The 13,742-nt window shown below is 39.2% G+C and overlaps 1 protein-coding gene across 4 annotated transcripts in view; it reads left to right on the top strand.

The window, feature by feature from the left end:
• The window catches only part of AKAP7 (A-kinase anchoring protein 7), an 86,289-nt gene that overhangs the window by 58,832 nt on the left and 13,715 nt on the right, over nucleotides 1–13,742 (top strand). The window contains exon 8 of one of the 4 annotated variants that reach the window (XM_061378386.1): nucleotides 8,397–8,427. The exons of the other annotated variants lie outside the window; for them this stretch is intronic. Coding sequence (XP_061234370.1) covers nucleotides 8,397–8,422 — 26 coding nt within the window. The 3' untranslated portion in view covers nucleotides 8,423–8,427. The remainder of the gene's footprint in view (nucleotides 1–8,396; nucleotides 8,428–13,742) is intronic. 4 annotated transcript variants of the gene reach the window in all.

Here is a 13,742-nt window from a genome sequence, read left to right as displayed (position 1 = left end):
GAGATGTGATCAGCCTATAGAAGGAGACTATGCGTACATAAACCCAAAAAATATTATTGGGTATATTACTTGAATATTTCTAATTTTTTTGGTTGGTTTGTTTGTTTCTGGTTGGTTTTTGTTGGTTTTTTTTTTTTTGTTGTTGTTGTTGTTGTTTTGCTGGTGGAGAATATTTTTTTTCTTTCCTAAAATGTTGCCTATGTTCTCGTTTTGATCCTGAGCAGAATGGAAGATAGTGCTCATTCTTAGAAATAGTCTCTCTGTGCTTTGATGACTGGCTCCACATATGCCCTGTAGTATTCATGTTTAATTCACTGATGTTGTAGAATATGGGTCATGTTCTTTCCTTTTTGCTCTTAGTTAGGCTAGCAGCATCTTCTCGAATGAGGCAATGGCACAGCTGAAATGAGTTTCTATGAATATAGAATTTAATAACTGTTATAGTTATTTTAAAAACTTGCATACCATCCTGATTTTTTGTTTCTGCTACTGGAAGATATTTTCTTAAAACAGTAGATTATTTAAGTATGGTTAATAACAAAGTAGTGATGGAAAAGAATAAAAAAAATTAAAACCTCTTAGTCTTATTTTAATGCATGTTAGTATTGGAGTAATACTTAAACTAAAGACAGTTCTGTTTTCATAGAGATCCATGCCCTACAAATATATTAAATATATTACACTTGTTCTTCCTAGGTAAGCTGACTTGTCTCTGTAAGAAATCTGAAATATTCATAGGATTCTCCAGTCTGAGATTTTTACATGTAGGAAAACAAACATATAATTTTGTGAATCAAATAGTAGTTTGAATATGAAGCACTAGACATTTTTGTGGGGAATTTCTGCTACTGGTGAAATTATTGTTGTCATACAAACTAAAGCACTATAAAAATGCAGGTTAATGGTAGCACAGTTCATACCCTCATTTTGTGATAAATGGATTCTTTATTCAACTGTAAATATTAGTCTTTAGTATACAAACAAGAATATAAAAAGAAGCCATCTAAATCTGATTGTTTATTTTATCAGTGTGATAAGGACAACAAGTACATGCTTTATCCATTCTTCATATTAATGTTAAATGTCAAGAACCATTGCTGTCACAGGCCCTCTGTTACATTCAATACCCAAAATGTATCAATACTCAAAATGTATCAGTGACCTGCAGATATTATCAGAGGAGGTGTGCAAGAGTACGTCTTTTAATGGAAAGTATGTCTAGATTTGGTTTCTTCTCTTTTTTTTTTTTTTTAACATTCTGAACACACACAAAAAAATACTTTCAAAGGCAAAGTGACTGCAGGCATGAAAGGCTGCTTTTCCAGTGCATGCAGATGGTCTTTCAGTGAAACACCATGGTTTTCCTGGATCTCCTGGGCAGGAAATTGTGTGCAGGCTTTCTATACTGTAATCCCACAATTTCTAGGCATATGTGCATGTGTTTGTTAGTAGCCTAATGATGTGTATGTGTGTGTGTTGTCTGCCCATTACAGCAATAACATTAAGAATTGTTGGCAAGTTTCTGGTAAATTAAACAGATGTAGAAGTCTCAAAATATTAAATATCTACATGTTAGCAGAAATACACATCCAGGTAGAAGAGACAGATTCTATTAATTCCCACAATGATGGAAAAATTGCAGTATGAGCTCAGCTTTCAAGAGCCACAGGGCATCCAGTGGCTGTTGTTGTTCTCAACGGCTTACCGTGCATCAGTCTTCCATAGAAGTTCACAGGACACCAAAGAGCTACTTCTCAGCAACATACCTCATGTGCTTTCTTTGTTGTCTAACAGAACAGTTGGTGATGACAGCTATTTGCAGCAAAAGATGGGATGTTCACAATTGGCTTACCCTGCAAGGATGCTTCTATAGCCAACAGCCTGTGAACACCCCAGTAGTGTTTGTCTAATTCCTTTAGAAATTCAGTGAACCCAGAACACACAATAGGTAGGAAGCCGGTGGTTTTGGTTCTGGTGAATGCAAGAATACTTAAACAAAATGCATGTGTTTACATTTGGCTTTATTTACACACTCTGAATGAATAGACCCAGTTGGCCAAGCCATTCGGGCTGTGCTCATTTGCTGTCCTGTGTCCCTGTGTATACCAAGCTTCCATTCTTAGGTGTTTTATTACTTATTTACTTTTGAGTAATTAATGACTGTGTTGGGTAATGTTGGGACTCCTTGATTATTTTTCCTCTTTAATCACTAATTTACTCCTTACTGATGTTGCATTCCATTAGTTTTGTATTACCTGAGAGAAGCCAAAGACCATTACACCCCCAGGGGGACCTTCACCCCCCATACCTGTAACACACCCCTGCTGGGAGGGAAGGCTTTTAACCGGGATTGAAGGTGACCAGCTCTGTCTCTGCTGTAGTGGGTATGGAATCCCCACTGATCCAGGAGCAATAATCACAGTTTGTTTCTCAACATCTCCTGCTAGGGCTGCTGCTCCTCCCACTGCTCCATAGAATCATACAATAGTTGGGTTGGAAGAGACCTTCAAAGCTCATTCAGTTCAGACCTCCTGGCAGTGCACAGGGACATTATCTAGTTCAGGTTGCCCAGAACCACATCCAGCCTGGCCTGGAATGTCTCCAGGGACGGCACATGCCCCACCTCTCTGGCCAGTCTGTTCCAGTGTTTCACCACCCTCATTGTGAAGAATTTCTTCCTCACATCCAGTCTGAATCTCCCCTCTTTTAGTTTAAAATCATTACCCTTTGTCCTATCACAACAGCCCCTGCTAATAATGCTCTCCCCATCTTTCTTCCACCAGCTTTTTCCTTGCTTATAGTCTTAATCTCAGTTTTGTTTCTGGGGGAAAGGAGAGCCCCTTTATTAAGTATAAATACTTTAATACATAAATGCTTAATGTATACTTAACCACATTTTATCTCCTTTCTCAGCACGGTTTTGGGGAGGGGCGGGGAACTGTGGTGTCAGGCGGCACCCGGCCACACTGTCGCTTTTAACCGGCCGTTGCCTTATTTAATGTGGCCACAGGGTGCCGATTTTCTTGCGTGCCCATCCTTCCTGTAGCAAAAGGGCGAGCAAGGGAAGACCCGGCAGCTGTCTTTTAAGACACAGTGCGTGGCAAGAAGGAGGGCGCGGGGTGTGAGTGGTGCCCTGTCCCCCACAGGGTCCGGGGCTGGGGCTTCCAGTGCCGGTGCCGAAGCGGAGCGGAGCCGAGGGGCGGAGCGGGGCGGGGCCGGCCCTACCGCTCGCTCAGGGTCCCCCCCTTCTCCTCGAGCAGGACTACAGCCTGATCTGCAGCTCTAGCTTGCGGTGCAGGCAGAGGGGACGAGGAAGAGGAGAGCAGTAAATGCCATGGGCCAGCTCTGCTGCTTCCCTTTCTCCAGAGGGGAGGAAAAAATCAGTAAGTGGGCAGCAGCGGCTGCGGTCAGCTGCCGCCGCGGGGAGGGGAGAGCTGCGGGGATAGGAGCGGGCGGCGTTCCTGGGGTTTGGGGTTTCCTCTTGGAAAATTAACCGCCTGCTTTTTAGGGAAAGGGTGGGGATAGGTGGAGACAAATCGGGCAGCATTTCCACTAAGCAGATTAAGGTTTCTCTGTAATAGAGATAAGTCATCATGTCTGATTTTGTTTCTGAGCATTCTTGGCAGCCCATTCCTCTGTGCAAATGTAGCCAAAGTGAGCATTTTAATCTTCCTTTTTTGGTAAGTGTGATGTAGAGTAAGAGGTGAAAAAGGACGAAATGCAAGTGCGATTTTCACAAGTGCAATTCAGAGTAAAAGAACGGTTTGATGCTGGGGTGCACATGCTGATGTTAATGGTCATTAGGAACAGATAGAATGGATATTTTGTTGGTGGCAATGTTGAGGGATAGTGAAGGAAACCATCAGTACATTTTCCATTTGGGTGTTGGTTGGATGTGCAGTTTTCAGATGAGTGAGGTAATAGTTACACTTTATCTCTGTGTATTCATCTGGTAGTGCCTGGAGTGACTAGCAAGTATCTATCTCTGGTTTTGCTTTTAGTCGGGTAAATACAAGTTAAATTAGAGGAAGCAGTTCCCATTCAGTATCCTTTGGTACACTGAATCAAGCTAGCTAATTTGGCTGGAATGTTGTTACGCTTAAATTATGAGCTGAAAATGATGTTTGTCCTAAGTTTGGTTACACAATAAAATATTTACTGTTGACTTTTTGCTCAGTGAAATATTTTCAACCTTTCTTCTAGAAGATACAGCCAAATTTCTGTCACATTGTGTCTGAAATGAGTTTTAGCTAAATTCATGTAATTCATTAGCTGTAGGCTAGAAAATCCAGTTTTCTGATCTGGTTTGTATTTCACTCTTGATGCTCAGGAAAATCTGCCTAGGCATAAATAAAATGAGAGTTTAAAAAGTAAACGTGTACACCAGTAGTGCAAGAAATCTAGAAGAAAATCTCAAGGAAATGAGTTGGCTGTTTTAAAATATCTTTCCTTCACAGGTCATGGTATGGGGGTAAATGTTGCAAGTATTGCATGGGGAAAATGGCTAGGAATTTTTTACATTTCAGAACTTCTTAATCACATAGCCAGAATAGAAAAGTAAGTAGTGCATCTCAGCTCTAATATACAAAACAGGTGAACACAACAAATATCAATTGATTTTAAGCTTGCTCTTTTAACACAGAATACAAGATACAAAAAAAGCAATAGATTCTTCTGCATCCTGCTTCTCTCGGTCCCCTCGCTGCATTGCTGTTCAACTTTCCTGGCATTACCTGTCATGCACCAGCTTTCTTCATATGAGCTCCTGTGAGTGCATGGATTATACACTGAATGTAATGTTTAGCGTAGCATGACCTAGAACTGCTTGTAGTCGAAAAAAATCATTCAGAAGATGTCACTGCATGCAAAGTCACAAAAGGTTTTGGAAGAGGTGAGCTTTTGGCATGTAGCAATTGAAAGGTGTGGCACAAACCCCTGAGAGTGGAGGAGGGGACAAAAAGGATACTTGAAGGGCAGTGGGAATCTGAAGTAAGGTTTGGCTATGGACGAGGTAAGAGAGCAGTGTTTGAGATGAGAAAAAGTAGGTGTGGCACTGTTTTACCAGTGTTCCTTGGGGAGTAAAATAGACTGAGACACCTTAAAGACTGAGAGATAGAGGAAGTATTTGACGAGCACAGTGGTTATGGTTGTCTTTTCTGGCAGTCCAGCCCAGTCTGGAGGAAAGTGAGAGAAAAGAAAGGGCTCTCCTTTCAGCTAGTCCCATGGCCCCCCTCCATCTCTTCTGACTCACCTGGTTCTCCCTCTGGGCAGTGGGAGGAAACGCTGCTGTATAACCAGCGTAGCTGTGCCCCAGTCAGACAGGTAGTCTGAAGCTGGGCACACAGAACAGGAGGAAGGGAATGACTTTCACATCCATTTTTATCTTCCTGTCATGTTATCATGATGGCCTTTAAACTAATTGTGTTGGGAAATTAATGTAGGCATTTTATCACCACTAAATGATCCTGGTTAGCAAACATGCAGGTGCAAATCACGATCATGTGATTATTGTATATGAGAAACAAAAAGTACATTAAATGAAGGCAAGCATTTGCAGCAAACAACAGCTTGCCAGGCAACCTGACTTGCTTTGGTGACAGTGAAGATGAAAAAGTCCAAACTTCATTATGGTCTTCCTGTAAGTTTTGTTTCATCTGAGGTTCTTCAAGTTAAACACAGCTGACAAATGCCAGTTACTGAATTGCTAAGATTTCATTGCTTACTCAGTAAGAAAATGTTTCCATTTCATGTATAGCATGGTTTCAAAAGGTGTAGTGGATGATACTATCTGTTACTGTTACATAGTATGTATTTGTGTTGAATGAAGTAAAAGCTCACTGCTTTCATGGTGTGCTTATTAAAATTTGAATTTAGATCTATTTTACATCAAGTCTGGATTGAATTCAGCCTCAGCTTATTACCTAACCTTCATTTAAAGAAAAAAAAATAGGAAAAAAAAAGAAAGAAATATAGAAATTAAGAGATGCCTATGACTGAAATGCACCAAAGTACTGACAAATGGAAGCTAAGTTATCAGGTTTGAATGGCCACTTGCTTGTGTCTTGTATCCACACACAGTATGTATTTTACATCCCTCTTTGTTCTCTTCAGATACAGGTATAACCTTGCAAAACATTTAGACAAGTTATGGTTGTGGTAAGACTGTAAGAGAATGGTTCTGGACCAGGTTTAAGATCCCTCTCTTCAGCATCGTAGGCGCAGAGTGCTTTATAAAACCATTATGAAAGGGCAGGCGTAAGAAGGTGTTTTCTCAAAACACAGCCCAGGTGCTGCAGCAGTTAAGGCTTCTAGACTTTGTGAAGTGGGGTGGCATCCTTGATAATTATAAGTCTTTAATAATTTTTTCTTCCAAAATTTTTCCAGTCACCTCTCGAATCCATGTAAACTTTTAGTATTTCTGCTAACATCTGGCAATGCGTAAATACATATTTGGTGAAGAATCTTATTAACCACGCCAAAAAATAGAATGTTTACTGAGTACTATCTAAATCAAGAGTTTTTCCACCACGCTTGATAGAAATCAATTCTTAGAATGTACTCTGGGGAGCAAAGAGCTAGGGTATTCTGCAGAGAAGGGAAGGAAGCAAGGATCTGTCCTCACCACTGTTTGTGGAACAGAGACACAAGTGAAGTTGTTATGATTTAGACATCTAGGACCTTCACAGCCTATTCTTTCAGTTGTCTCAGTGTACGGTCATGTAGCTTCTCTACAGTGATGCAGACACCTGATTCAGCATCTCCAAATGATGCCTTTATGTCTATTCATCTATGCATCCTGTGCAGAGTCCTTTACCAGACAACTCTTCTTAAATAACTAGTGGCTTGATGACTTTTTCTTTGATTTTAGGTACATTAGATGAAGCCATATTGATATTATTATCCTGATCTTGTGCAAGAGATCCCTCAGGTTCTTATAAATTTGATTGAAGTTATGCTTGTAAATGGAAATAGTTTTTGAGGTTACATGAATTTTGAAATTTTATTGAAGTTATGAAGATCTTCCTTTTTTTTCTTTTCTTTTCTTTTTTTTTTTTCCAAAATAAGAAGTCCTAAGATAAACATCTGGGGTTTTGTTTGGTTGGTTGATTAAAAAAAAAAAAAAACCCAAACCAAACAAACAACACAATAAAAAATCCCAACTGTATTTCTTCTCATTCAAAAATGTTAAATTCCAGTGGGCGGTTCAAAATTTGGCTTGCTATGAATAAGGAGGAGCTTTTGAAAGAGTGTATATTCCAAAAAATGGCTAGTGTATAGTCAAACAAACAATTCTTCATGAAGCAATTCCCTGTATGATAACCCTGGAGCTAAAGCTGGTATTGATTTGCTTGTGTTAATGCTAAATAAGTACTTTTTCATTTTGGAAATGATCTCAAATGATCGTTAGCTGCTTTTTGAAATTATGTCATTGAAAGCTTGCTGGTGATCATTGAAAGCTTGGTCTAAAGTTGTTTATTTTAACTTCATAGGATGACACGTTTTAATGTGGCATAAAATAAAGCATTTTACAAAATAAACATTGTACACTTCATTTTAGGTGCACATGTGTTAGCCCATTTGCTGCCTAATAGGAAACTGGAGATTAAAGTCTTTGTTGTACTGGCCAGAAATTGTTAAAAAAGGCTGTTGAATATTGGATACATACAGAATTCCCATGTCAGGCAGTTATTGACATGAAATAAGTCTGATCACATCAAAATAGAATGCGAAATTTATCTGTGTTCTGAAAGATGAGATTCACAACTTGAGAGGGCAGAGAATAATAATGTGAGTGCTTATGGTGCACCATATTGAATATAACACATTCAAATAGTTATGGAAATAAGTAAAAGAACAGAGCCTGGGGCTATGCACCCTGTGCACAGGAAGCAGAAGAGCTCCAACACACAGCCAGGCCAGCGACATTCAGGCCTTTTTTGGACCTGACCAAAAATTGCCCAACTGCATTAAACTAGGACTTGGTTGCTGAGGATAAAAGAAAGTTCAGTGAATGACATGCAGTTATTTTATTTAGTTCTTATACTGATTTTTCAAAGTCCTTAAAGTTACATTTGCAAATCAATGGCTTGGTCAAATTTGCAGTTCATTGTAAGTTATGAATTATTTTGCATTTATGTGGCAATAGTACAAAAGATGCATTGTCTGGCTTTGTCAGGAGAGAAAGGACAGGTTTTCCTACACAAATAGTAAGTCAATCCCTGGTTTTGAACAGCCCTTGTACATTTGCCAGGCTGTCAAACTAATTTCCAGTACTGGTAGCTCCCTGTCCTGCAGGTTGTATGTCCTTTTCCTTGAGCTTTTAACTCTTAGTTGATCAGAGTAATACCTGCTGTGGCAATATAAAGAAAGACATTATCGTTTTCCCTTCTTCCCAGAATGTGAAAACACACTCATCAGATAAGCTTGGTGAGTCCTAAATACACTCCATTCTTCAGTGCTTATACTTTGGTTGTGTCTTGCCAGTCTCTGTGTGTGATGTTGTTTCTTCACTCTTACACATAGGTTCTACTCATATACACAAGATATACACAGGCAGAGGTGGAGGAAGAAGAGGAAAGAGACTTTTAAAGAGCCTTCAGCAGTGAATGCCTATTTGTGGCCCCATAAAAGAATATAGTAATCTTTAAGGGAATAAAAGGAATAGCAACTGTGAAATTGGGGAGGTTTTAAAATTATGTTAGGTGCATCCTTAGGCAATTCTCCTTGAAATGAAATTGCCTCTATATTTTTGGGTTTGTGGTGGGGTTTGTTGGTTTGTTTTGGTTTTTGCTTGTTCAGTTTTTGTTTTGTTGTGTTTTGGTGTTTTGTTTATTTGTTGTTTCATGGTGTTTTTTTTTAATTTTGAAGAGCAGAATTGTATTGTTTTTACAACTAAGCTATGTTTTCCTATTTGTTGAGTATGCAGCAGACTGTCTTGCTGTATAAACTATTAGATTTCAGATGTTAGGCTCCCTTCCTCCTTCCTGGCATGATGTTCTATGTAAAATTTATTGCAACCTGAAATTCTGGACATAAACCAAGTCAAATGTAGTGGCCTTGCTATTAAGTTATGTTACTGGTGGGGAAAAAAGTAGCAGTGTTTATGATAGAATTTCTTTAGAGATATGGCAGAACTGCTTTTTCACTGAAAGGAAACATAAGCAAAGACAGAGAGTTCTTTGGTTCATAATCAGAAAAATACCCAGACTAATTTGTAAGTGTTCTGAAACAATGAAAATTGTAAATTCGGTTAAAAGTCTAATCTTTATAACTTGCAGTTATGTCTGAGATGAAGGCGTGTGTGAGTACTTTGGACCACAGTGATCCATAACTACTGAACACTGAGAAACTTGAGCAAAGCCCTTAACCAAACCTGTTTGTATTAAACGACTTGAAGAATTACCCATGAAAAGTTAGGAAGAGATTTCATTTCAGCTGTAGCAGACAGAAGACCAGGACTAGCTCATTGGTATAGGTGGCTATGATGAGTTTCATGGTGGGATGGTTACCAACACTTCTTGATCACGCTAAGAGATGAAAAAATGAAAAAAAAGTAATAAAAATCTTCAGAAGACACCAGTGAGAAACTTTGAAATGGAGATGAGGTTGCTAGAATTGACTCCATGTTGACAGAGTTGGGACTTAATTAACTTAATGATCAGCTTTCAAGAAATGTGTCAGCAAAGAACCAGCCCCCAGTCATTTGTGACTCTGTAGCAAGATGAGAACTGCCCAAGTCCCTCAGGGCAGCCTGCTGTTAGTGCAGTATCTTGGTTGTTTTCTGTGTTCCCCTGGTACCACTGGGAACTGGCTACAGAAAATATCTGTCATGATGGCTAAGATCCTCTTAAAACTTCCCTCCTGGATGGTTTTTGGGGCAGTTTGTTCCTGTCAGATTTATCTAGACTGTCCATTATCTGAAGTATTCAACAGTAAATAGCTAAATGGCCATCTTACTGTCAGTGTATTTGCTAGACCATCGCTTGAAGTAGGTGGAAAAAATAAGGATCTTTTCAGCTATAGGGTGATAAAATGTTTTGAAGAAGATTCCTCCTATATTGTTGAAATTGCATGTATCTTCCATATAGAGGTCAAGTGTACCATCGTCTATTCATAGAATCATAGAATAGTTAGGGTTGGAAAGGACCTTAAGATCACCAAGTTCCAACACCCCTGCCATGGGCAGGGACACCTCGCTCTAAACCATATCACTATTATTTTACTGTCAGCACCTCTGTAACTGTATTAGGTCCCAAACACATTGGGAGAGAGAGAATTATATATATATATTGGATCTGCTTAAATTGACTGGCAGAGGGGGCGTAAGATAACTCTTGTGTTTTGCTTTCACCTTCATTATGATCACGTTCCTCTTTACCCACTGTGTGCCTTCCTTGATACCAAGATGGAAACTGGCCACATTTTTGGTAACCCTGCCTGTGCTTTTTGGTGTGTTGCTACAAGCTGCCATATTTCATAGTGAGTTCTAGTAAGAAGTACGAGATCATACAAGGACACATGATGGTGACCATCACCTAGCCACAATAACTTCTTCCACTGTATGACTGGATCTAGTAAAGAGTATCTGTTGCTTCAGATATGAACAGGGTCAGTCTTGGAGAGTGCTGAGCAGCCTCAGTACCTTGTGAACATGTGCACATGTGGTGATGCTGGCTTCCTGCTGCCTCAGAGGATGCTGGGGTGACAAGGAGCTGAAGCTTTCCTTGCATGTGAGAAGGATTAGTTGGGCAAGGGAAGAGACACTGACCAGAATAGGTTGATTATGGTGTCTTTCTCAACAGGCTCTGTTAGTAATATTTATATTGAGATAATGTAAAACTTCACTACTCCCTTGGTGCAATGAAAGGGATTTTACTTTGTCTAAAGTAATAAGCTCTGTTTTGTGCAGATTGATACACTGATACTTGTGGATCAAACACTAAATCATGTAGACACCAGATGGGCCAGCCTTCCCACTAAGTTCAGCATTCTCAGGACAGTGAAATGATGCCTCTACCTACACTTGGTCAGATGGAGAGAACAGGGAGAATCTGGCTGATTGTAGTCCAACACTTTTGTAAATTGAAGCAAGAATCGTTGGAAGGATGAATCTCTGAGAGGTATATGGACTATGTATCTCCCTTTTGCCATCCCTCTCAGTTGTATTGCCTCATGTGGCTTCTGCCCCACAGGATAAAGTGCTGTACTTCTTGTTGGTTGGCTGACTTCCAAGGTCCTGCACCATTTATCATGCTTATATTTCACAAGATTACCTTCATATTTGTATGCTTCCCCATCCTCTTCTGATACGCAAAACCGTAATTCACTTGAGAATACCAGAAATTGATTTATTGACAAAGAAGTTATAATTTATGCCAGTCTGGGAATGTTAAGAGCCACAGAAAAAAATGAAACAAGTAATGCAAGATTACACCTCATTTCTTCTGTGAAGGGCATTGTATGAGCTATTTGTGGATTTTTAGGCTAAATAATTATTTAATTATACCAGAGCAGGTTCTTCATTGTTTAGTCATGTTAGTACTGCAATCGATAACTTTGTTATGGGATTTTTTTTCATTGAGCAAAGATGAGAGTTAGTATTGAAATAGTTTTGTTTACAGGTGAAGGTTTCTTTGAAGATTATGAGAACTGAGCCTGTGATCTCAGTGAGCCCAATGCAAAGGTCACCACTGCTGCAACTAGTCAGCACACTTGTCAGATGAACAGAGGCTGCTGGTTGAAGGGGCTGTGAAAAAGGCACTCCTAGTTATACTATGGGTATGCAATTCTTTCTGGGTGGAAATAAAACATAGTAAGAGATGATGATCAGTAGCATGTGGTATTGCTGCTATTACATGTATAGCACTGTAAAGGAAAGAAAAAAAAATCTCCTGTCAAAGAGAGGCACCTTCCTTAAATATTTACTTTACTGCACATTGATACACGGACTTATTTCCTTCATTTGTTTCCTTGCTTTTGGTGACTGTTTTAAAATTTATGGCCAAGTAACCTTTTAGTACACTTTAGAACTGCTACAAGGTCAGGCAGTCCACGTGGAGAGGCAGTGCACTGAAGCTTGCTTATGTGGAGATGTTTAACCATGACATTAGCCAGACATTTTATTGTTTCTGGAAGATAGTTAATTCAAAGAACCATATGAATAAAAGAGCAGATTCCATTCTGTATTGTCCAGTACTATTTTCTTGATTTCTTTACTGAGTGCACTGATGCTCCTTCAATTAAACGAATTGGCAAATGTTTGAGGAGACAAGAAGCTTAAGTTAGATACAGAATTGAGCCCTGTATTTCTTAGGTAATACAGATACTGGTTTAAATTCCACCCACCACAGGTTATTTCCTTGCGTTTTTAGGGAGGGGTGGCCCAAGAATATATCCACAACACTCCATATGATAGTCCAGGGAAAAGGAAGCTTTACAGTGATTTAGAATATGAGTTCTGCTGTAATAGCTTTCAAATATCCCTGGGCATTCTTGTGGGCCACCAGCTGCAGTGGCAGATTACAGCTGAAAATTACATTTAATATTCCAAATTGTGCTGCTGCTTGGTTCAAAAAACCGAACAGTAGTACAGACCAAAGAATGCTGAATACTCTTTCTTGTTGGGCCACATTTTCATAGTGCAGTCGGTTTTGTTTCGTGCATCTCCAGCATACAGTTAGAACAAAAACTTGAATAGAAATTAATAACTCTTTTAAAATAAACTATAATGGACAATAACTTCTTATTTTTAATAAAGGGGAAATAATGATACTTAACTATTGTCTGTCAGTTTGCAACATAATGTAAGTAAGAATACATGTTGCTTTTGCCTACAAATTTATTTCTGTATAATAGAAATTATACTTTTCTGATAGTGATGAAATCTCAGAAAAATGTCCAACATACAGTAACTGAACTGGAAATTTTAATAATGTTTATACTCACTAAAAACAATAATTTCAATTATAATATACCATTTAGCACTTCAGTGTTGGAAGCTCTCTAAAAGGACACTTCAGTTGAAATATTTAATTACAAGCAAGCTATTATTCAAGAATAAGCATTTAAGGGTTTTGCTAAACATGCAAGTAAATCCATGAATGTAAGACAGATTGTCTGGGGCATGAATCAAGCAGTAGTGAAAATGTCAAGTGAAACCCTTAGCAGCAGTGAGCAAGAACAGTGCTGATTTATACCAACCGAGGACCTGGCCTGCCAAGTGTCATGGCTGTGACAGTCACTGGCAGTCGCTGGAGTCAAGGGCTGCAGCGAGATGGATGAGAATATCAGCTAGCCCATTTGAAAGCAGACCTTCTATAAATAATATCAGAGAGATTGGTTCAGATGGCAAACCAACAAATTGCCAACTCCATCTGGAATCCTCTTTGTATGTATGTGCATAATAAGGGAAGGAGCCTGGGTAAAATGCTGTTCTTGCAGCCCTGGGCATTACAAATCAGCCTGGTAGGTTGCTCCCATGGCTCTTGCAGGAGACTTCCAGCATGATTTCTTAAAGCAAGGGTCAGCCTGGAAGGAAAACAAGATCACTTTCAAATTTTCTGCATTTGCACTGGTTTGCTTAAGCAGTGAGTCTGCTGCTACCTTATATCCTTTTGGGTGTGAAAGGGAGAATAAAGAGCAAAAGACAAAGGAAACATGGGTGAACTGAAGAGAGTAACTTCACTGACTGTCCTGTATGCAAATGCTCCACTTAAAAGGAAGTGTATTAGATTTCTCATACT

This window comes from Neopsephotus bourkii, unplaced genomic scaffold, assembly GCF_033783945.1.
Source record: "Neopsephotus bourkii isolate Nb327-2 ecotype Australia unplaced genomic scaffold, CSIRO-AGI_Nbou_v1 NB_1765, whole genome shotgun sequence".
In the NCBI taxonomy this organism is placed as follows: Eukaryota; Metazoa; Chordata; class Aves; order Psittaciformes; family Psittacidae; genus Neopsephotus; species Neopsephotus bourkii.
This window is presented reverse-complemented; position numbering and strand designations above follow the sequence as displayed.